Genomic DNA, 24,485 nt, shown 5'->3' on the forward strand with positions numbered 1-24,485 from the left:
CATCTCATCAATAGTAGTGTAAGCACCAACCAGTGAGAATTGCACTGTTCGTTGAACTGCTGGAAAACTTCTCTAATGGCAGCTCACTTATGTAGATTGGTACGTACATCTCTTGTCCTGTTATCATCAAATCTCATAGCTGTTAGGAGAAATCTGAACCTCTGAGACATTAAGTTTCTGAAAAATTATACTCCAGTACCGTCCTTAGCATACAAGTCTTCCAGATTTAAATGAGACGATTGCAAGACTCCCTCCATGTACAGGACAGTTTGATTTCTGCAACGTTTGTCGGAAGGAGATCTCCTTCTCTAGAAAATTAACTCTATGATATTCAATACATTGCTTAGTATTAGTCACAATGAGCTCAATCATGGTTTCTGGGAAAACAAATTCCATGATTCCATCAATTTCCATGATGGAGTAGCAGCATTTCGAGCAACTCCTTTCACCCCCTGGTAAGTGTGTACCAATATTTTGACGCGCTGCTCTAACATTTTGCTGCTTGGGATGAGTGTACCAAACTGTAGTATTGTCCTTACCTAGGATTAATGGTCTTCTTGCCTGAGATACAGCAACTGGAGGTAAACCACTTCCTTGGCGTACAGCTGGATCAATAAACTCTCGTTGGTGACGTCGATAAGTTCTATCTTCATTGGATTCATCTCCAGAATGTTCATTATTGGTGTCATGCTCACTTTCTTCTAGCATATCGTCTAAATCCGAGTTAAATTGGTCACAAATAAAGACATTTTCACTTGGAATTTCACGCAGAAGTTGGAGAATTTGTTTTTCTTCTTTCGGATCTATTTTCAAAAATTTAGATACATCAAATATTTTTTTAAATCGCAAACACTTACAGTCACGCACGGTTCATAAGTCCGGGAACACACAAACACGAACAGTCATGCACGGTCTCGAAAACCGGGGTAGCGCGCCGGAATGGCAGACCAGGCTGTAAACAAAACCCCTCCACTGCTTACAAGGTCACACCAAACACTGCTTTTACGCCATGGAGTGGGTTCTAGAACTCTAGACAAAAGCACGTTGCATGTTGCCAACCCCAACAAGAATAGCATAACAAATTCCAGCATAGCGGAATCAAGGACAGTGCATGACCAACACAGGGTTAAACTTAAACTGACAGAAAAAATTATTAGAACAATAATCCAATCACAATAAAATACAAATTCATTTAGTGCTGGATTCTAAATGTTCGTTTTCAAAACATATGAAAGGAAATTATGTTTCATTTTATTGGGGCTGGTCTGAAAAATATGAATATTTTACACTGACAAAATATTAGGTCTAATTAAAAGTAACATAAAAATAGTTCAGAACATTACTAAGTCTACCTGTACATGAGAAAAATAGAAAAAAAATTAATTCTTAAACATAAGTACAATTTAATTATTTTGCACTAACTTGCAGAAATACGAGTATAATGAGTGTTGCTGAATAAAGACTCATACAACATTGTAAAACTGACCAGTAAAATACATTTTAAATACAATATTTTACAAAATTTATCTGTGAAAAAATCACTATCTAAATACAAGCACCACAATAATGTATATATTGTTAATAAAATAGCTTAAGAACATCTTGAACTTTGTGTTGTGAAATAAAAACCCATCCAAATAGTATGGCATTGTAAATGAGGAGATACACTTCCACCTATCATCTTCTCTCGTTAAGTGACTACAGTCTTTTATCACAATTTTCAAGTTATATTGTAAAATTTATTATGACACTGAACAAAAATCAACTTCTATTTAATCCCCAAAACATAGCCAAATCAAATTATTTTTCATTTAGTTTTCTCATAATATACAGATTTTTCAGAAATGTCAATGTTTAATTTCATATAGTATATATTCTATATCAGCACGTAAGAATTAAAGAAATTAAGTGGTGGATACCATATGAAATTCAACATAAAAAATATCTCCATTGTATCATTTGAAATAGGATTCAAGTGACCACATGAATATTTCATAAGTAAATGTCATAAACTAAATATTACATTGTGAGTATTGTCAAATACCAAAGACTAGATTAACTAAGACCCTGTTTATTCGTATACTCTAAAAAAAAAATTCCCGCACCAGTGGTGCATTTAATTTGAAACATATTTTTATATTTCAATTCACGAGTTCTGTTTTAAAGAGTACCAAGAATGGAATAATAATGATAAATGGTTTGGCTAAGAATTTGAGACTTAGAATGTAATCCTCAGAGAAGTACTCTCCAGCTACCAAATGCTGTTTTTATTTCTGATTTATTTTTAATTCTTACAACTACCAAAGGTTTTCTATTGCATTTCTTTGAATCTGTTCAATTTTAAAATCTGAGATCTTTCAGTCAAAGTTAAACTTTGGAGCACAAAAAAATCAAGAGGAGAAATACTGGGTAGGTTTAAGGCCTCTCAGACTTTTGACATTTAGTCAAAACTATTGAACAAGTCACTAACTCTATCTATGTTGTAATATGTTTTGATGCATTGGCGACTTAAAAAAATTAATAACCTTTTTCTATCTCACAGCCAACAAAAGTTTACAGTAATTGATTTTTTTTCCCTTAGAGATAAACTTATGAACATACATAATTCCTTGTGATAGGTTTCATTTTATAAAGATGCTTACCATTGAAAATATAAACACCGGTTTAAACTTTTTGAGAAATATTTCATAGAAGCAGTATGTTAAGTAATCTTACTTCAAGAGTATCTTTCAGAACAGTAATACTTTGGGAGTGTCGATGGCCAAGTGGTCTAAGACGTCAGACTTTCGATCTGAGGTTTTGATAGCGCAGGTTCAAATTCTGTTGGTGACCGTAGCACTTTTTTATCAATTCCATCAACCTGTGTACTGTATCGACTCTCCCCCTTATTCTGTTTGATAAGATCCTCGAAAAAGCCATGAACATGAGGATGGACAGAATAAGGCTTAAAAGGGGATTGTCCTATCCTTGTGTGTGTGTACAGAAATTGACTCATACAAAGACATCTGTGACTTGGAGGCAAAAGTTTGAACATCAAAATCTGGAAAAGAACAAAACATTCAATATCAAACCAAATGAAGCTAGAAGTTAATTTAATTGTTTAAATGGTGTACTTGATTAATATTATGAAATCACAATATACAATTATATGGCAATGTTACTAAGGTTACAAAGCGGTGTTACTAAAAGATGAGTGGTAAAATAACAAAAAGTTCACCTAGGAGTTAATCAAGGTTGTGTGTTGTTACCACTAATTTTCCTTATCCTGCTAGACCAGAGGTTCTCAAAGTCAAGCGAATCACTGACCGCCACCTAAAAATCTAGTCTTCGAGGACCCCTAACCCACATAAAACCCAATTATGCTAATTATTCTTAGTTTTGTCCATACAATTGTATATAAATATATAGTTTTTATTAATTTGATTTAAATTTGAATAACAGATCACTATCGATGGAAGGAAAGCATTTGTTTCTTTAATTTTATAATGTCTGTCTATTTTTTACCACTTACACCAGTCACTGCCGAAAGTGGTTTCAAACATAACATGAGCTCACATGCCATTTTTCACTCGCTTTGTGACAAAGTGGGTAAATCTTTGTCAATGAGTGTAAGTGTTGCTTTTAAAGGCTCATGGAGGAACACGAACCTCTTCAGCATTAAGAAGGTGGAGTTCCATCTTGTCAAAACATCCTGGACTAACTTCTTGAGTACATTACTCGTTTCATTATTCTGTTTTTGGTAGGTCAAGAGCTTTCTGTTGCTCTTGTGTTTCTTTTAAAATATGATATTATTTTCCTGATATTTTCTATTAGTACTGCAATGTTACCATTCTCCTTAAGTCCACTCTTAACAACTAAATTTAGGCTATGTGCAAAACAATCCAAGTGTTTCCAGCTTAAGTTGTCTTTTATAGCCGTTGTCACATTACTGGCATTGTCAGACACTACTAGTATTATTTTTTCTCCGATATTGCAAATATTTGAGACATCTCTCAGTGCATCTGACACATTCACAGAGGTGTGATTTCAAGTTCCTTTGCCCCACCCTGTACAACATTGTTCAGATCAAAATGTTGTATGCTTTCTTTTTGTATGAAATATTGTGTGTTAAGGATGGTCTTTGATGATTAAATGTTTGTGTCTAAGTAATTTTTCAAAACCATAATTTATGAAAACAATATATGCAATATATGAAAACTCACCAGTAATAAATTCTTATTGGGTCCAGCCAGCCTGAGTGGGTGGGGGAGCCGTGGGCATGTCTGGTTTTGGCAAAAGAGGAGTGAGACAATTGGAGGAAGATTCTGCTGAAGGATTTGAGGCGTTTAATGCAGCTTGTGGCAAAGGCATGGAAGGGCTAACGGAAGATTGCAGCAATGGCATTGAAGGATCAGAGGTAGGCTGTGGCATAGGCATTGGGGGATTGAAAGAAGGCATTTGGAGAGGTTCAGATGGGTTCTGTGGTAAGGGCATAGGTTGTGGCATTGGCATAGAAGGATTGAAAGGCGGTTGTGCTGTTGGCATAGAAGGATTGAAAGGCGGTTGTGCTGTTGGCATCGAAGGATTGAAAGGCGGTTGTGCTATTGGCATAGAAGGATTGAAAGGCGGTTGTGCCATCGGCATAGTGGAATTGAATGGTGGTTGTGCTGTTGGCATAGAAGGATTGAAAGGCGGTTGTGCTATTGGCATAGAAGGATTGAAAGGCGGTTGTGCCATCGGCATAGTGGAATTGAATGGTGGTTGTGCTGTCGGCATAGAAGGATTGAAGGGTGGTTGTATCATAGGCATGGTAGGACTGTAGGATTGTTGTAAGGGCACAGAGGAATCTACAGGAGGAAGTGCTCCTCCAGCCTGGTACAGTGGCACGCTACCCAGAAACACAGGCACCTCATCGGTCAGATCGGCATGGCAGCTACCTGTTTCTGCTATCACCTGATAAACCGCACAACACAATTTTTGACTGATAAGAACCAATTCATATTGCACGAACTACATTATTACCAACATTTAAATTTAAATTATTAATATACTGCATCTGCTTTAAAAGTCAATTTTAGGAAGTTGAAAACATCAAGCAGATTACAATCAACTCACTTTACAACTAAATTGTCTGGAACCTGTTTTCCATTGTAGATCCATTCAAAACTTTGTCATAATTTATTATAGTGATGTCTATTATAACAATACGCTAATCTTCAGATCTCTAGAATCTGTAGGCCTATTGAAGCATTCACAATCTATGTATGAGCTTTGGCATCTGGCAGCTCTCTGTCTTTGGAAGATTGTGGTCCCTGAGTGCTTTCAGCCACTAGGAGCTTCTGGTCTTTATAAGGTAAAGGCTTTTGGGAGCTTCTGGCCCCTAGGAGCTTTTGGCTTGCAGAACCTCAAAGCTGCTTGCAACTCCCATCCTCTGAGAGCGTTTGGATTCTTCCATCTTCCTTACCTTTGGAAACTCTCAGCCCTTGAGAAATGTTAGTCTGTACGTGCCTCCAACCTCTGAGAGCCTTTGGAGTCCAAGAACTCCCAGCTCTGACATTTGGAAGTTCCCTGCCCCTGAATGCTCTCAGTTCCCAGACTCTAGTAACTTCTAGTTTATGGCATTTTTGCCCTGGACCTTTGCTTGTTTGGAAGAAAACAATCAAGTGTTAACATTTATTCCATAGAGAACATTCATGCCACTTCTGATTCAAATCCATCAACCCACAAGACATATTAAAATAATTGTTTATAAGACAGTTTTTATTCTAGAGCTCTACCCTCTTGTCTGAGAGGATGTTAAAATAACATCCTGGGTTAATATTTATTAGAAAGAATGTCCATGCTGATTCAGTTAAAATCCATCTAATGTCAAAGTGTCTTTAACTGTTGGGTAAAAATAGCCTTTTAGATCAGGGAACTTCCTACCTAAGATGTTTAGTGTAATTATTTATAGAATGGTCTTAAAACTACTGCTCCATCCATAGACAGCCTTTTCTCACAAAAAGGTGAAAAACTCATTAAAAATTTATCACATAAAACATTTATGCCAATTTTGGTTAAAATACATCTAAACGACACAGATCTGTTGTAGTAGTTTTGTAGAAACTGTTTTTGTCTGGATCTTCCTTGGCTATCCTTTGTTATTCTTTGGTCTCAAAGAATATGGTAACATTGACTAAAATCCATACAACAATGTGTCTAATGTAATAATTGTTTATTCAGTCATTTTCATTGAATAGTATTGTACTTTTTTTTCTATCTGCCTATATTCGTTATGTTCAGGCTTTAACCTTTCCCAATGTGATTTTTTTCACCAGTTTTCCCTCTCAATTTGTATTTATATTAGCATATTTTCAATGAAAACCCAATTTTTAGCAAACTAGTGGTTGTACATTATATTTTTAATTTATTGTATTAAGTTATAACAATATGATACTTATATTCACAAGTTTTGTATTTTAACATGGTATGATATCTTTCAAAATATCCTGCAGGTTGATGCCTAGACATTTTATATTAGGTTTCATAGACCTGCTGCAATACACTAACACCTAGTTTGAGTTGTATTTCCCTCACAATTCGTATATTTGATACAATGTTGGATGACATCATTGAATGGAACAGCAAAAATCACTATGTCAGACGCTGTCGAGGTGTGAGGGTTAAAATATTGACACCCAAGTTGTGTAATTGAGTATCGCTAATTATCTTTCAGCTGAACACTACATACTGAAGAACACTTACCATGAAAACGTAGTCACAAGTGATGATGGAACACCGTTGCAGGTTGAATACAGGCACCACAGGCACTGAGAATTGTTGAGTGAATGTCTTTGAGTCATTGCTGTTGACGCCACCCAGTGAAATTTCAACCAGGTCCTCATAGTCTGTCTTCGTTCTGTACTCAGGCACATTAGCCTTACATTCTATAATCTAAACACATGAAGCAACTGATCAGCACAACAGCCTACAAGGCAATTAATACTTTCAGCTCTAACTGTTAGAAGCAGAGGAGTATTTTAGGGGTGAGTTAGAGTTGTAGATGTATATGAGAAACAACATAGAGCTGAGTCTTGTCCCCTGCAAGACACCATATCAGTTATATATATTTTATATATACAGGGTGATTCGGTTAGTGTTACCCGGCACTTTCTGAGCTGATTGTACTATAAAAAATAAAGAAAAAAGTTCATATAAACATGGGTCCGGAAATGCTTCCTTACTGGGTTATGGCCAATTGAAGATTTCACCAAAAAATTGTGTGCAGAGGTCAAATGATGATTTGCCCGCGTGTTTATGAAGAGATATTTATAGGCGAATGCAACTTTTTCTAACGGATTTTTATATGAGAAATTGAATAAAAGTTCATCTCATAGCTGTATCTCATTTAGTTTTTTTTGTTATAACTACAAAAAAAACAGAAATAAAATAATTTTTGAAAACACTTTTTTAAGGTTTTAACGGACAATTATTTTGTTAAATAGGCATTGAAGACCCACATTTTTACAAAGAAACTTGCAGAAAATTTAATTCTGAATAAAAATTATGTGCCTCACGGCTATTAACAGCGAAGTATTAGTTTCTGGAATTTAATTTTACAACAAACATTCTACCAAGCAAGAAATACGTATTTAGTAAATAAACACCGTAATGTAATGATATAAGGTACACAAATAATTGATTAGCATACAATTTTTAAATACGATTTTAATAGATTTATGCTCAACTAAAAAACAATAATACTATTACTTTTTAGGACTATCCAAATGGTTACATCATGTAACCTACATATCTTTGTCACGTTAGCTTTACAGAAGGTAAATTATGTTTTTTATAAGTTGGTATCACAAATCAGCTGTTCAACAATACACTGCAATTATTTATTGAGGAATCCAAATTATTTGTTACCAATTCTGTACTAGTTTAATGAGAGTGCAATTTAATACAATTAATTTACTACTCGTTTGTTAGTGAAGTGTATTTTAAAGTAACTTACTATCACAATTGCAATGCCTTTGTTATTTACAACGGGAAGAATATGCCGACATGGTATTTGTCTTAGGCGTTTTGTGACGGAAATGCCAACCGCTGCTACTGCAGAATACCGAAGACGATTTCCTAATCGCAGAGTTTCCAAACCCAAAAAAAACGATCAGTGGATCATTTCGTACCCTAAGAGTAACAGGTAAACTTCCTAGTATTAATAATTATCGGGATCGCCCTGCCCAGAATAATGTAGATAATGGAAGAGGCTATAATCATGGCTACTGAACGTAGTCCTGGTGTCAGTACACGGCGTCTTTCTAGGCGATTCGCAGTGTCTCAGTCTGAAGTATGGAGAACTTTGCGCAAAAAAATAGCATGTTCCCTTACCAATAAACAACAAGTTCAAAGTATTCAACCAACAGATCCTCCTCTTCGATTGGAATTTTGCAACTGGTTAATTAGAAACCGTCAACATCATAAAACCATTTTATTCACTGATGAAGCTCAATTTACCCGAGATGGCGTCAACCAACCTTCACAATGAACACATTTGGGCAGAGGGAAATCCACATAAGTACAATCGTGCGCAACTTTCAACACGGATTTAGTGTAAATGTATGGTGTGGACTCATTCATGATTGATTTAATAGGACCATTCATTCTCCGAGGACATCTAAATTCCCGCATGTACCTAGAATTCCTTACAGAACAACTACCACTATTATTAGAAAATGTTCCATTAGCAGCAAGGTGCAATATTATTTTATCAACATGATGGTGCCCCTGCCCCACTTTTCCCATAATGTAACAATGCCACTTAAACGAGCAATTTCCCGGGCGATGGATTGGTCGCGGTGTGGATACCACACACTTGGCCACCAAGATCACCAGATCTAACTCCATTCTAGATTTCTGTATTTATGTGGTTGGATGAAGAACCTGGTGTACCCAGGAAAAAGTAAATACACGTGAAGAGTTAATAAATCGAATTGAAGATGCCCGCCGCACAAATCAAAAACAATCGTGCAGCGTTGCGGAGGATAACTCGATCAATCAGAAAGCGAGCTGCTAAGTGTATTGAAGTACAAGGACTGATTTTTGAACACCTGTTATGAAAGTGGTACGTAGTATTATAAGCTTTAGATGAAAAACAATAATTTATTTAAAAACTTAATTTAAATTGCATCCTAATAAATCTTATGTGTAGGCTACTCTATGTCATTAAAATGCGGTTTTTCCTTTGCTTTGGAATTTCTTGCTTGGTAGAATGATTGTTGTAAAAATTAAATTCCAGAAACTAAATACTTCGCTGTTAATAGCCGTGGGGCACATAATTTTATTCAGAATTAAATTTTCTGCAAGTTTCTTTGTAAAAAATGTGGGTCTTCAATGCCTATGTAAACAAAATAATTGTCCGTTTTTTAAACCTTAAAAAAGTGTTTTCAAAATTATTTTATTTCTGTTTTTGTAGTAATAACAAAAAAACTAAATGAGATACAGCTATGAGAAGAACTTTATTCAATTTCTCATCTAAAAATCCGTTAGAAAAAGTTGCATTCGCCTATAAATATCTCTTCATAAACACGCGGCAAATCATCATTTTGACCTCCTGCACACAATTTTTTGGGTGAAATCTTCAATTGGCCATAACCCAGTAAGGAAGCATTTCCGGACCCGTGTTTATATGAACTTTTTTCTTTATTTTTTATAGTACAATCAGCTCAGAAAGTGCCGGTAACACTAACCGAATTCACCCTGTATATATATATATATATATATATATATATATATATATATATATATATATATCTTCAATCAAAACAGAAAAATGGAACATAAAAATTTTCTATATTTTGTTTAAACAAGACATTTTCAAAAGATATAGGTAAATAGTTAAACATTATAAATAAACGTTATAAATTTAATTTGTAGTTAAATGTGTAATTTTATAAAATAAAACAAATTAAAATTGTAAAGGATAATTTATATCTACAAATATCCATACCTTAAATTTAGACCACCTGGATGTTTAGTTTGTAGTACCCTCTGTTGTGATATTTTTAAATAATTCATTTTAAGTTTATGGGGGTTCTAAACTTTGTTAATACTTTGTAAAGAAAAGCATTCATAGAATTTTTTGTCATGCTCCATTGCATGGGCCGAAATGGGATTGGATTTAATTTTAAGGTTTGTAACGTGTATTTTTGTTCATTCTAATGTGTAATGGAGTTATGGTCCGACCAACGTAGTCTTTCAGACAGTCTTTACATGACAATTGGTAAATGACATTGCTGGATTCAAAAGTCATTTTACCAATTATCGCATAATTTCTTTTTGTTGTGCTACTACAGAAATCTTTTTAATTTATTATTAAATTACACGTTTTTACATTATTAATATATATATATATATATATAATTCATTTGTTTTACTGAACTTTCTGAGCTCTTCAAACTTGAAACACTATAACTTTATACTGTATGTACATTTTTCTAAAAATATCAGTCACACATTGTATGTAAGACTAGATAGCACAAACACTGACTAACCAACCTTCTGTAACTTTATGACAACATTGTCCACATCCACGTCACTCGCGTTGTCCACCTCCAGGATCACAGGGATGTTCTGGCCTGGCACATATCCAGCATGTGGCAAGTTCAGGACCATCGTTAGAGGGCCCGAGCGACACCAAAGGCAGCAGAACGTCTTTTCCACTTCTTGTTTTACTGGCAACTAAAACATATCCAGGGGAGAAATCAATACAATGTACCGACTTTATTAAATTCCAACAATAATGACAGAGGTATTAGGCTCCTTTTTACTGAAAGTAAGAAGTCGAGAGGAACCTAATATTACAATTAGGTTATATTTGAAGACAAGAGATAATTGAATTTAACTCAACAGATCTTGTGAGTTCAGTGCAGGCAGTGGACTTGATGGTGCTACAGGGGTCAAGGATAGAACAGCTTATTCCAATGTCTGCATTGTTGAAACACATATGTTGTCTACCTTTCTTCTGTCTCGTAGTTGTGTCCAACCAATTCCTCTCCTTGTTTCTAAATCCCTCCTTTATTAATTTCCAGTTGATAAATGTTTTTGCTGTGAGGAGTTTTCGTCCTACAACCGTAAGTCTTTAAGATGTCACCTTGCCTTTATTTCTTATTTCATTTCAATCTTTACCTACATGATTTTGTTTTAATAAAGTTGTTAAATTTTAAATTAAAATTAGTAGGCCGTAATGAAATTATCTAGTTAAAAATATATTTATTTAATCCAGATTTAGAGCTTTGTCAGAGTATGTCCAGTAATTTGAGAAGTTTGAAAGCGACAAAACTCATGCCGTGTGTTATCTCCGTGGGTTAGTCTAAGCTGCCATTTTCGATGACATACATCATTATTTGCCCATTTGCTGTCTCTGGATAGCAAAAGGTAAGTTTACTAATAAAGATTAGCCTTTACGTTCTGGGGCAATGCATACGCATTTTCCATGGCAATCAATGTATTAAGAAATATGTTTTTAAAGAAAAAGAATAAAAGTAATTAATATTTTATAAGTTATTATTTTTGGTAAACAAAGCTTGAATGTGGTAAATGAACTGATTTGAGAGAAATAAATTTTAATTTAGGCTTGAAGGACCAGCACCTTTTAGATTGTTGCAGACGTTAAGAATCAACTATATGTTATATAAATTGAATAATTTCACAGCGAGAAAGGATGAATGTTTATTGTAAAATATAGTATCTTGTATCACAATTATCCCAACAAGGATGGGGAAAGGGTCTACAGTAAATTGAGTCTGTCTGGCTCAGCAATCACTTGTAGAAAGTCGGACAGAACAAGAATCTAGAAGCGAAGATGCCGAAATTGTTATTTCTTAAATCCAACAGCCACGGAAGCCGCACCAAAATGATCTTGTTGAGGGGGAACAACATAAGCAGGTACTAATAGTACCACAAGAGAGAGGAAAAACAATTAATTATGGCGATTTAATAGATTAAATTGAATACAATGCATTTTGGCTGAGAGAGGAAGTCGACTGACTGTATTATGTACAGGGCGGAAACAAGTTGGCCAATTCAATGGCACCAACTGCACAGCAAGTAATGCCATTTTCTCTTTATCTTACTTATATACATAAAACTGAGATTTCACTACTTGTACAGTACAGCATTTTATATAAAATTATAACTTAAATACTAAATATTGGGTCTGCATTAGGAAGTAGTCAAGTTAGAAATTTTTGCACTCATGCGAATAGCCGCCATTTTGTAAACTTTTTATTGCGTTAGATTGGCTAAAGATTTCATGCAAGAGCTATGTGCAAATAGAGTCTTTGTACTAAGTTTAGTGTGGATACATCCACTTGCATTTGCGGATGATGTTGCAATTATAGCGAAGAGTAAAGAAGAGCTGAAAGTGCTGGTCGCAAAACTCCTAAACCATACACAAAAAGTTGGTTTAAGGATAAATGAAGAGAAAACCAAAATAATGGAGTGTGGGAGAACAACCCAAATAAACAATGAAAATAATATAGAAATAGAAGGGCACAAATTTGAAAAAGTAAACAACTTCACTTATTTGGGAGTAATGCTGACGAATAATAATGAAGAAGACATGGAAATACAACAAAGGATAAATGCAGCACACAGAAGTTTATCAGCATGCCACAAGCTATTAAGCTCTCGACTACTATCACACAAAACCAAACTCCTTATATATAAAACCATTATAAGACCAGTTCTGTGATATGGCTCAGAAAACTGGGTGTTAAGTAAAAAAACAGAAAAACGTTTGATAGTATTTGAGAACAAATTATTGAGAAAAATCTATGGGCCAACCCTTGAAGATGGAGAGTGGAGGATAAAACATAATGTAGAGTTGAGGCAACTATATATGGACCCAGACATAGTGGCCGAGGTGAGAAGTAAGAGAATGGGATGGGCTGGCCATTTACTAAGGAAGGAGGACAACTCCTTAGTCAAGAACGTCCTTGTAAACAATCCGGAGGGCAGAAGACCACCAGGAAGGCCCAAGTTGAGATGGCGAGACCAGATCAGAAGAGACATAAGAAAACTGGGAAGAAGGGAAGAAGAGGCAATGGATAGAGAGATCTGGAGGCAGTGTGTTGGCGAGGCGAAGTACCACCTTGGGTACCAAGAGCCACGGCAGTAAGTAAGTAAGTACATCCAAAATTATGATTATGTTCACAAGCCTGCTTTACATTATAACCACACGTACATATGTGAACACACACACACACATATATATATTTGGAATATGGTGGTTTTGGATTCTGAGGGCTGTGATCGAAGAAAACGCTCAAAATCTCCAAGAAATTCTATCATGAAGGTGATAGCAATAGGCAGATTTCTATGAAATCTAAAATGATGCATTTGCAATGATTTGTATGAAAATTCACTCATAATGGTATATTGATCCAAATACAAACTTGATTTAGAAGACAGTGAATTTTGCTGACACAAATTGGTATAAGTGGTTAAACAGATGAATATAACAAACCTTAGTTTGTAGTACAGGAATAATTGTCTGTTGAGCATTGAATGTGAGCCATTAATTTTTATTGTACTCATAATTAAAATTAAATACAAACACAATTCCATGTACGCAAATCATTTGAAAAGAGAGAACGACTAATTTTCAAAAGCGTTATTGAAGAGCAAGACTAGGTTATTTCATGACATGCTTGTGAGATTTTAAATAGACTGAATCGCTAGACCTTAGCTTCTGCGATGTTGTTGAGATCAACATTAGTCATTATGCTGAATGTTGTCTCCACCGTGTCATCAATTTCCCAGGGAATATCAACCACACCTTTAACTGAATATTGAATATCGCCATATTCACTCTCAAAAGATGAAGGCAGTACAGGCGGCAAAGTCGTGGTGAACGGATGCTCATACTCTCCTGGCAGAAGCTCCATTTCACCTGGAGAATCAATTTGTTCTAAATTAGATACGTAAATTGAATTTATGGTAGACATGGTATGTAAATAAATACATTGTACCATTTCAGGTGAATTCTTTACCATCATTGTAATGAAATGTTATTTCTAACTAGCTGTTTCCCGTGGCTTCACACGGTTTTTATAAGCTTTGCCCGTATATGAACACTTCTGGTTCAAGTGAATTATATTTCCAACACTAATGTAGAGTTTACCTTGTTGCCACGATCAAGAAAATGTGTCAAAAGTGTATGTTTATAGCCATTGTACACATACATGTACTTTATTATAAAATGGTCTAACGCTCAAGCTTTAAGTTCAAGCAGAAATTTATTTTAAAGACAAATATACATCAAAACTTTGCACCTTCAGTGTTTGGCTGTTTAATACATGTAACTTAATTGTGCACCTGACTACACAATGAGAATACCTCTTCACCTAAATTCATTGTATTTTTTAGTTTTGTTGTCTCTGATGTTGAAATGTGTTTATTTTGAGCTTCAATTGCGGAAGTCTGAAACCACAACTTCTCCTTAATCCGTACACTGCCTGTTTGAAGGCGGGAGTCTTTACTTTATGCTGGAAAATAGCAAGTCTTCTGCTGGTGAACAAAGGGAAGTCCACACATTGGTAGCCGTCATCTTATCTACCTCAAGATGTGGCTGTGTACGCCTGATAAGGTGATGGAAAAGTTGATAAACCCATAGTTAAAAAAATTAGCTACTAGAGATCTCTTTGAAAACTTACTGGTTGTTAACCCTTTTAGTGCTATAGCGTCTACGACGTAGACGCTAGCACTTTTCGACATAAACACAGCGTCTACGACATATTTTTGTATATATTAGTTCAGTTTATGCAAGTTACTGGCTGCAAACGATGACAGTTTATCCAAAAGCCATAGAGTAACGATATTTGTATATTTAATTGCCGACGAACAGCTGTTTTACGTCATTGATGTGAAATAAAAAGGTCAGTTCGGATGTTTATGTTGTGACCGAACTGACGCTGTGCTTTGTTTAATCTGTTTTATCTTATTTTATCCATTAAATTGTGTTATAATCGTGAAATACTACTTCATTAGTATTCCAAATCATTGCATTACTTCATTTTTCATTTGTGTTTTCCGTGTGTATTATATTTTACTAAGTTACATTCTCTAATAAGAACATTGCAAGTTATGATGAGTTACTTCACCTTTTTTTTTATAGTTTTATTACTGAATAAAACAATTATTTAGATAAAAAAAGTGTTAACTGTTTACTGTTTATTTATCTTCAATACAAAAAAACAGTAATAAGATATGACCTCAAATAAGGAAATAGTAAGGAATTTACTAAAACTCTGCATTTATACACTAAAATGCTTAGCACTCTTGGGTATGGCAATGCGCCAGACCCCTTAGCACTAAAAGGGTTAAGACCACTTAACTCTCAGTATCATCACTGATAAGGTTGAAACAATGGCACACATAGGATTAACACATAGGGTCTTTTACATGGCACATCAGCTGGTATTGTTTGTCACGTTAAAACATAAAAATGCGTTCAACTTAGTGAGGCATGTTAACAGTGTTAGAGCAGACTTTTATGGTAACCTGCTATCCTCTCACATTATTCAGAGATAATCAAAAGGCTTGTCAATTGCTGTACGAGACAAACTAGCCTACAAGTACGGACCAGGAGAATAACTTCTAGGGTTGATTTTTGGCTGACCTTTGAAATTGTCTGCTCCACCTGGGTGGTGCTTTTGTTGTGGTGGAGATTGCTGCAAGCACGACTTAAGCTAAACACTGCAAGTGTATCTCCACTCTCCAGGTGGAGATGTTCAGAATGGAAGCCACTGAGTTAGTGTATGCAGTTTCAGTGGCCGTCTGGCAGCCTTGTAGAGAAGGGAATAATGGGCATGTTCATCGCGGTATCTATTAAGAAGTGTTGTACCCACAATGAGATAACTGTTTCTGACCAGTTTTGTATTCCTCGCTGTGTACGCTTTATGTACCAGAATGGGGATCTCAAACTTATATGAAATCAAAACATTCTTTGACCTTTCTTCTTTTGTTTAGTCATTTGACTAAAGTAATCTGTACAGTTTAAATGTTTTGTTTGTTATTGAGTTATTTTACTCTTATACTTACTGTTAGAGCTACCCGTCAGATAGTACTTTGTGGAAAAGTATTCTTCTGTACCACGGAAGGTAACTTGCTTATTTCTTGAATCTGACCCGGAGGCTGATCTAGTCCCTCGGAATGAAACACTGGCTTCTCCAAGAAAATGAATTTTTACACCTGGAATTGAAAAAACCATAATCACTTTAAACAAGTCATTAATAAATAATTAAACCTGCATTAACTGACTTTCAATAAATCAATGGTGGAAAAATTTCAGTGTTATGAATAAAAATACTAAATGACTAGCATAACTATAAACAAAAATCACACACTGTGCACTCCAAATAATCTTTATAATCACTAGGTTAGTTGATTTTAATGGTTGAGTTTTTAATTCCACAAATGCTAGTAACTTTTTCCTCCTCCTAGGGACGATTGGTCGAAGGGAAGGAAACCTCTTCCACCAGTGGAGCTTGAATGGTTTAGAGACAGCTCTAAAGGAAAAAGTGTTACAGGTGCTGGAATTGTGGGGGTGAGACCATGCAGGGAGCTGGTGGTCCCTATGGGTCCTTATCCTACAGTTTTTCAGGCAGAGGTCCCCATTTATGGAATGTGCTCGTGAGAATCTTCATCTGCGTTATAGGAGTAAGACGATCAATATTTTTATGGACAGTCAGGCAGCACTGATGGCGCTGGACTCTTGTGTGTTCAAATCCAAACTTGTCTGGGATTGCTATCAAGTCGTTTCTTCTCTTGCCAGAATCAACAATGTGACTGTTTGTTGGGTTCCTGGTCATAAGGGGATCCCTTGGAATGAGAGCTGATGCCCTGGCCAACCAGGGTTCAGCGTCAATTTTGACAGGCCCTCAACCGTTCTGAGGTATTCCAAGGTGTGAATAATTTGGGGCTGTCTCGAAATGGGTTCGCACTGAACATGAGAGAAGGTGGAGGTTGCATCCGGGCGTGAGAATGATCAGAATGGTACTACAGTTGCCTTCCTACAGAGTGGCATCTGAACTTCTCTCAATAAGTAGATCAATGTCTTCTCGGGTTATAGGTCTGATCACGGGACATGGTCACCTGAGAAAGCATCTTCACAGGAGTTGGTATCCTTCAGGACGATCCACTCTGTAGAATGTGTGATGAGCAGAATAACACTTGCTCTTTGATTGTCATACAATAGCAAGGGAGCTGTATGCCATCTTTGATAGTTTGGACAAGGGTGACGAATTTCCCCAAGAGGACCTAATAGTTTGTTTTTGGCAGTTTGCGGAACTGCTGAAATGACTGGTAGGCCTCATGGTGTGCTTCTGGGGTGCGCAAAAGGCCCTTGAAGGTTAAGTGCAAGGCAGTAGGCCGCCCCATAGAAGAAGAACTGATAGTAATGAAATCCGAGTCACGGTTCACGATCACTGTTAACCAACCAGCTACAGCAATTTCATATCTGATAAATCGTTCAAGTGATGATTGAATCACAGTCACGATCCCTGCTAACCAACCAGTTATGCAGCAATTTCTTACCTGCTTTTTTTTTTTTTTTTTTGTTCAAAACTAATAGCGATGGAATTGCAGACACGATTCACAATCAATGTAAACCAGCCTCTTACTAGATTTCTTTCCTGCTATATCGTTCAATAACTGATAGCAATGAAATCCGAGTCACGGTTCACGATCAGTGTTAACCAACTAGCTACAGCGATGCCTTAACTGTTAAATCATTCAAAACTTATAGCAATTGAATCACAGTTATTATTCACGATCACTGCTAACCAACCAGCTATGCAGAAACTTCTTTCCTGATATATCATTCAGTAACTGATAGCGTTGGAATCCCAATCACAATATATGATCACTGATAACAACCAGCTTACAGCGATTTCTGACCTGTTTCTACAATTTAGTAGCTGTTAGGAATAACTGCAATAAGGTTGCAGATAAGTGAATCGCAACACTAATGTGTAATATAGCCTAATATCGTCATAATGACATTTAATTTTCACAGTGTGAAATAAAATGTTATTTCTGCAATTTAGTCTTTCAGGTCCCCGGTACAAAAATATCTTCTGAAATAGTGGCCTCCAGATAATACCAAAGTACCAAATATTGATACTGAGGTAGTCAAAGTAACCTTTACATTTACATGTATGAATAGTGTCTCGAGTGACATATTTGAATGGCTCCATCATAGGGTCAAGCCTCTGCACCAACTCTAAATATTGAGCCACAACTGTTATGACCTAACCAAATAAGAAATAAAAACAAACATAGGCCTAGGCCTAATGGATGACCTGGATATTACAATTTTGAATTTGATTAATCCTTAACGGGATTAAACGAATGTCACATTAAATCAGATACTTTATAAACATTCTGCCCATGTATTTATCGGCTTATTAAAAAAAACTAACCTCTTATTTTCTTAGGTTTATCCAGATTAAATTTTAATTTTCCAGATACTACAGAACCACCATAGTATATACCACTTGGGTTATCTAATAAAATCTGAAAGTTTTCTATCCCCATTACTTATAGTGTAATGATATTATATATTAGAAAAGTTTTACACTATAATTCTTCGCCGGCAACTGACTTCAATAAAGTTAACAACAACAATGTAGTCTAGTCAACTAGTCAACTGTTGAACAGTGTGCCAGACAGCCAGAGTTAAAGCGAAGGACACAGGGTGGCCAACGTAACTTGGACAAAATTCCCTAGATGAGGAGCTAAAATTTCCCTACATTAAGAACTTACCCTATATAACTGAATTTTAATTAGTAGCCGACAAAAAATTCCTGATTCAGATTATTTTAAAACTACCATTGATTGAAATGGTACTCTGTATAACCTTTCGAAATATGCAATGTTTTGAAATATATCAAGACTACTTTAATTGACAACTTTTATTCAATATTTTTTAAGGTGTCACCGTCTTTGGCAAGTGCAGTTTAAGTGACGGGAATGTTATGATTTGTTGCGATACTTTATATCTTAAAAAATATTATATTCAACTGTTATATAATATAGTAACAATAAAACACATGCACACACAAACTAACATTTATACTGATAATGGTATGATAGGCTCTAGTTATCAAGATACTTATTGTATATATTTATTTTGAATGTCTTGTTGTGGTTAGTTTATACTTTGAAATCATAATAGGTAGTACATTTTAACGCTCTTTTGGATGTAAAAATCCCCTTCTATTAATTGTCTTCAGCTTGTTTCTTACTTTTATTTTCATTACCCATGATGTAGTTTGTTCCATCAACAGCAAACCCAATTAAGTTTCGCTTATATGAAGTAGCATTACTTCGGAAAAAATCTTACTTATATTTATATAGTTCATCCGAGGTTTTACTTTCAACATGAATAAGAGTTAAGAACTCATCTGAAGTTGTGGTTTCAGTTACAGTTATGGCAATTAAACACAGATGTTTTGTACGTCCTATATATGTACTTATATTAGCCAAAAGGGAAAAGTTATAGACTTAATTTCTCTATCAGTGTTCCCCTTATAACTTTTTTTTTACATATAAAGGCCGTTTTAGTCTTGAACCACTTTGCTAGATCGGAATCAAGGCAATCAGCTGTTACAAGTTTGAGTATATATATATATATTCCCATACCTGGCCAAATATTCCCCAGATATTTAAAAAAATTCTATATTTAGGGAGAAATTCCCTAGGTTGGCAAAGCTAGGACATTTTTATGAGAACTTAATAGATTTTAAAATACCAACGTTTTTTAAAAGGTTGATATTTTTAATATGAAACTAGTTTCCTTCTTAATTTTAGTTCGTTTTAAGCCCTTATTGTATATAATAATGAACGTACCGTACGTTTCGAATTGTGATAACAATGCCAGAAAATATGTTTGGTAAAAATAAATTTGACAGGCTGAATTTACGTTTTCCTCAGGTACGCTTATGGCTATCTGTAGAAGTGTTTCATGTGTTTATGGAAAATGCGGTGTTCACGATATTTGCATACATCTACAGGTTATTTGTCTGTAGAAGATCCTTGGCGGAGCCGGATCCCGGCGATACATCTTACCTTCGAAATAGCATTACCTGTTTTGGTAGTATTCCATATATTTGAGTAAAAGAAAAAATAGTTTGTGAGTTTTGGCTAGTTTTTTGATAAAAATTATTGAGAACACACGGTTATCTGTTTAACATTTAAGCTTTCACTACTTTAATTCATCTTTATTAAAACATAATGGCACTATAATGATTTATTATACAGCATTTGTTGTATGTCTCTTAAAAAAAGACATAATAAAATATCGAGTTCTTAGTAGATAATTACAAGCTTAATTGTTTTTTGAAACCCCATTTTGGAACTCGGCTCTGTCAAGAATCTTCTTTAAAAAGATTTGTATTACCCAGGGAATACAAAACGGATATCCCTCCTGGCCTCATTCACTCATACCAGAAATAGAACTTAATTAACTTAACTAACAACAACAATAACAACAACGATTAACAACAACAACAATTAACTTTGTTTTCTAATTAGTGCCTTGAGCGCGGGCGGTTGTCCAACTAACATCACTTTGAGTGAACCTTACGCTTGATCACTACCGTCTAGATAAACACATAGAAATCCACTGAACATGACGTATTATGGTAGTATTCATGACGTCACTGTTGTATGTATTAATAGCATTCTCCAGTTTAAAAGCATGGAGAATTTTGTCTATCTGTGCTGAATACATGTTTGTTTCTTGACAGATTCACAACAGCTGCAGTCTAGTCTGGAGCAATTTCGTCTATCTGCCTCTTTGGTACAAATATGTAGTGTTTTACTAGTATATTCACCAAAGAGAAAGAAAAAAATATATTTTTTTTCTTTGTATTGTCGACAAAGTTTTCCTGTTTCTTCTAGTACTATCGTTACTACCTAAATACATTCTCTTCTTTTTCTAAACCCAAAATGTCTAGTCTAGAAGTATGACTCCTTAAATCTTTTATTTCTTCCTTGGAAAATGTGAGCTCTTCAGCGCCTTAACTACTTCATTCAAGTTCTCTATATCTGAAGCTAGGTAGATCTTTGCTAAAATTTGTAACATCTCGGCCTTCATTGTAACTCGCGTTAACTTTGTTACATTCGTTGCAGAACCATAATGTAATGTGTTTCTCAATTTGATTAAACCCTTTGTTGTAAGTCTCTGCGTACAGATGAACAAATTTGACAACACAATATGAGATTTACCTACTTTTCTAATACATTTTCCACAAGGATATTTAGACATTTTGGCACCATACATTTTAAATCTTGTGGATGTAGGTATATAAATATTAAAAGCATTGTATTATGTATATAACCAAAAGCATTAAGGGGAGTCGGGTGTCCCTATCCTTACAATGTTAAATTGACTGTCTTGATGTACCTTTTTGAAATAAGTACAAATACCATAATTCTAATTTAAAAAAAAAATTAAAGCCTATTCCTTTCTCTATATTTTACATGGATGGTTTACTGTTTAAGTTAATATTGGTATTTTTATGATTTTTTTAAAATTGACTTTTTAATCTTATGTAAATTAGTTTTTTAATTCTCTAGAAAATAAAATAAAATAGTTGAAAAAATATTCTCCATACAAATTAAAAGAGGACAGTGAGCTAAAAAAACATTCAGATATCTCATGTGGTTCCTGAGAAAAGGTACATTAATGTTAACTTCCGAAAACACAAAAAACGCGTAGGGCTAGAAATACTAGGTTCGCAATTAGGTATGCTGCTGGGCCTACGACTAACTCACAAGTAAGAGTTGTTTATACTGTCCTCCACTTCTTCTAGTCTAACTACACATTTCGGTGTACCAATAAACACCCTTTTACGTTTCTTGAATACTTTACCGACTGCTCTAGGCATTTTTGAACTAAAAGAACTGTAAAAATAATTCAATACTTGTTGGTAAGCAAATCACAATATGAAATAAAACAGATACACTTCAGTAAACAAATGTCAAATGAAAACAGCTGGGAATATTACAGGCAAAGGCAACCAAATGATAAATCAAGTAACTATAGCAACTAAGAATACAACTGTACTATAACAAGTGATACTGCTGGGAGTTGAGTGAACATGCGAAACTTGTTGAGCAAGCGCAACTTCAAAAATTTATAACTAAAAATGTAATGGTCATAAATGAATGAAGTTTTCAGTAAAATACACAGTAATAATTCGGGAATATTAAAAAAGAATAATCTGGAAAATGATTTTTTTTATATTTTTAGTCACCTGACACCCCTTAAAAGCCTGCTGGAGTTCTTGTTCAGAAATGAAAAGTATTGCTTCATATTCTTCTCATAATATATTGTATAATCATTTGCCTTGAGAAATAAACAATGCTCAAAATCCTTCCCCACAATTAGCAATCCATGGATTTCAAGTCTCGCGATTGAGCAGGCAAAGGTGCAACACCAATCCTGTCTATCTGTTTTTCAGGAAATTGTTTGTTCAGCATAACACGGACTGCAATAGAATAGTGTGAAGGAGCATCATCTTGTTGTAGCAAAATTCTTTGTTTGACTGGATAGGTGGAACCATTAGCAAAATGGCCACGTGATTGATCAGAAATGTATTGTAGATAAATTATCTATTCAGAGAATATGCATCACTCAAAGCACCAATACCACATACAATGGTTTACTTTACCATTGTTACAAAAATTTGACTCTTAATACCAAAGAACGTATTTGGAAAAAGTAACGATCTTCTCCTCTCATAGGTGTATCCAGGATGTTGGGGGGAGGGGGGTTGTAATCCCCCCATTGATAAACATTCAAGGTATATTTTAACTTGCGTTAAACTGAATTTATACTCGTACTCGAACCATATATCAGTTTTGTCTTGATATAACAGGTGACGTATAGTAAAACACAAGATTCGTGCTTAGTAATTGTTTGAAATGACGAGTCCGTCTGGGACCCCTAGGGGTTAAGAAGAAAAAGAGAATACAGCCCACCCCGTGCTTCGAGGCTAAAGAGACAACGAGTAATGGCAATGAACGCCTATCTATCATCTCTGAATGAATAATTTTTTAATAGTCAACATAGTTCTTATCGCTTCGTTGTTGGGGCTTATTGTGTATTAGTGAATTGTGTTAATAATGAGTACTGATAGTGGTAGTAGTAACAAACAAAAGTACAAAACCTTACATTCACTGATTTAATTATTTAAAAATATTTTATTTCTTAAAATGGATTAAATTTTGTATGCTGTTACTGTTCTATTTCTCCAGTATTGTTTCAACAATAGTTCTTTAAAAAATATACTAAATTAGATGCTTATCAAAACGTGTTTTATAGCTGATCTACATACAAAATAAAATAATGGACTTTCAACTCTTGGAAGGTCAACTTCTGATACAGTATATCGGAAGTTTACAATAACTTATTTCATTTAATTATAATATATTTTAATAAAATGTTCACAAAAACTTTAAACCCACAACCAAAGTGAAAAAATACAGTGCTGTTTAAATAATATCTGGATTGAAGTTCTATTCTCTAAATGTTTTATTTACACATTAGAACATGTTGTTTTACATCAGTCCCACGGATAAAATATAAATAATTCATAATCAAAAATATTATTAGAAAGTAAATGTTAAGCTCATATTAAAATAAACTCGAGAACTTCAGGGAAACAGTAAAAATACTTTTCTAACCATATAACATTTTAACTTTGAAGAATTAAATCATTTAGAACTAAAGTAAAGAATTGAATTCTTATAAATGTGTAAATTCAATGTGTCTAGTCTATTTTTGACTAATTTTAGTTTATATTGCTAAAGTTATGTTCTGAAATTGTTTTTATTCAAAACAAAACCAATGCAATGATAAATTAATAAAGAGGGGGGGAGTGTTAAGATGCTATCTGACGGAAAATATTCTCTGAAACTCTTGGTCGACAACATTAAAAGCCTTAAATAGATCGAAAAAGAGAGTGACATTGTGTTTATTTTACTCAAAGGAAGTCAATGTTTTTCAAACAAATAAAGAAACTGCGGAAATTGTGGAGAGATTAAGATGGAACCCAGATTGAGATGAACATCTTATATTGGTGTCAATAAAATAGTACAGTACAGTAATGAATTTAAGTAATGTCCTGTTGTACAGTATGAACGCTGGTTATTTCGTTATACTGAAATGTATCTTTTTAATTAAATTAGATTACGCCTTGACACAAAAACACATTTGTCATTTTTAAAGAGACATAAAAACATGTTTGTTACTTTTAAAGAGAATTTTGGGACAGATAAGTTTTTAACCCTTGATCTGACAGTAAGCTGTTTTTAATGCGCTAGCCATGTCATAAAATAAATTCTTGCATTGAGAATGGGATATAATAAATACAAGGAAAGAACAAAGCTAGTTTATAAAACATTTTATTGAGATATTTCTGGTCCAAAAATATATAAAGTAACATAAAAAT

The 24,485-nt window shown here is 34.6% G+C and overlaps 1 protein-coding gene across 1 annotated transcript; it reads right to left on the minus strand.

Moving 5' to 3' along the window:
* Window positions 1-866: 866 nt before the first annotated feature.
* On the minus strand, window positions 867-18,683 carry LOC124366339 (arrestin domain-containing protein 3-like). The gene is made up of 7 exons (XM_046822822.1): window positions 18,447-18,683; window positions 16,066-16,215; window positions 13,707-13,915; window positions 10,519-10,701; window positions 6,724-6,912; window positions 4,203-4,932; window positions 867-3,040 (listed from the first exon to the last, which is right to left on the minus strand). The coding sequence occupies exons 1-6, from the start codon at window positions 18,559-18,561 to the stop codon at window positions 4,216-4,218; spliced, it is 1,563 nt and encodes a 520-aa protein (XP_046678778.1). The 5' UTR covers window positions 18,562-18,683; the 3' UTR covers window positions 867-3,040; window positions 4,203-4,215.
* Window positions 18,684-24,485: the final 5,802 nt, after the last annotated feature.

This window comes from Homalodisca vitripennis, chromosome 7, assembly GCF_021130785.1.
Source record: "Homalodisca vitripennis isolate AUS2020 chromosome 7, UT_GWSS_2.1, whole genome shotgun sequence".
In the NCBI taxonomy this organism is placed as follows: Eukaryota; Metazoa; Arthropoda; class Insecta; order Hemiptera; family Cicadellidae; genus Homalodisca; species Homalodisca vitripennis.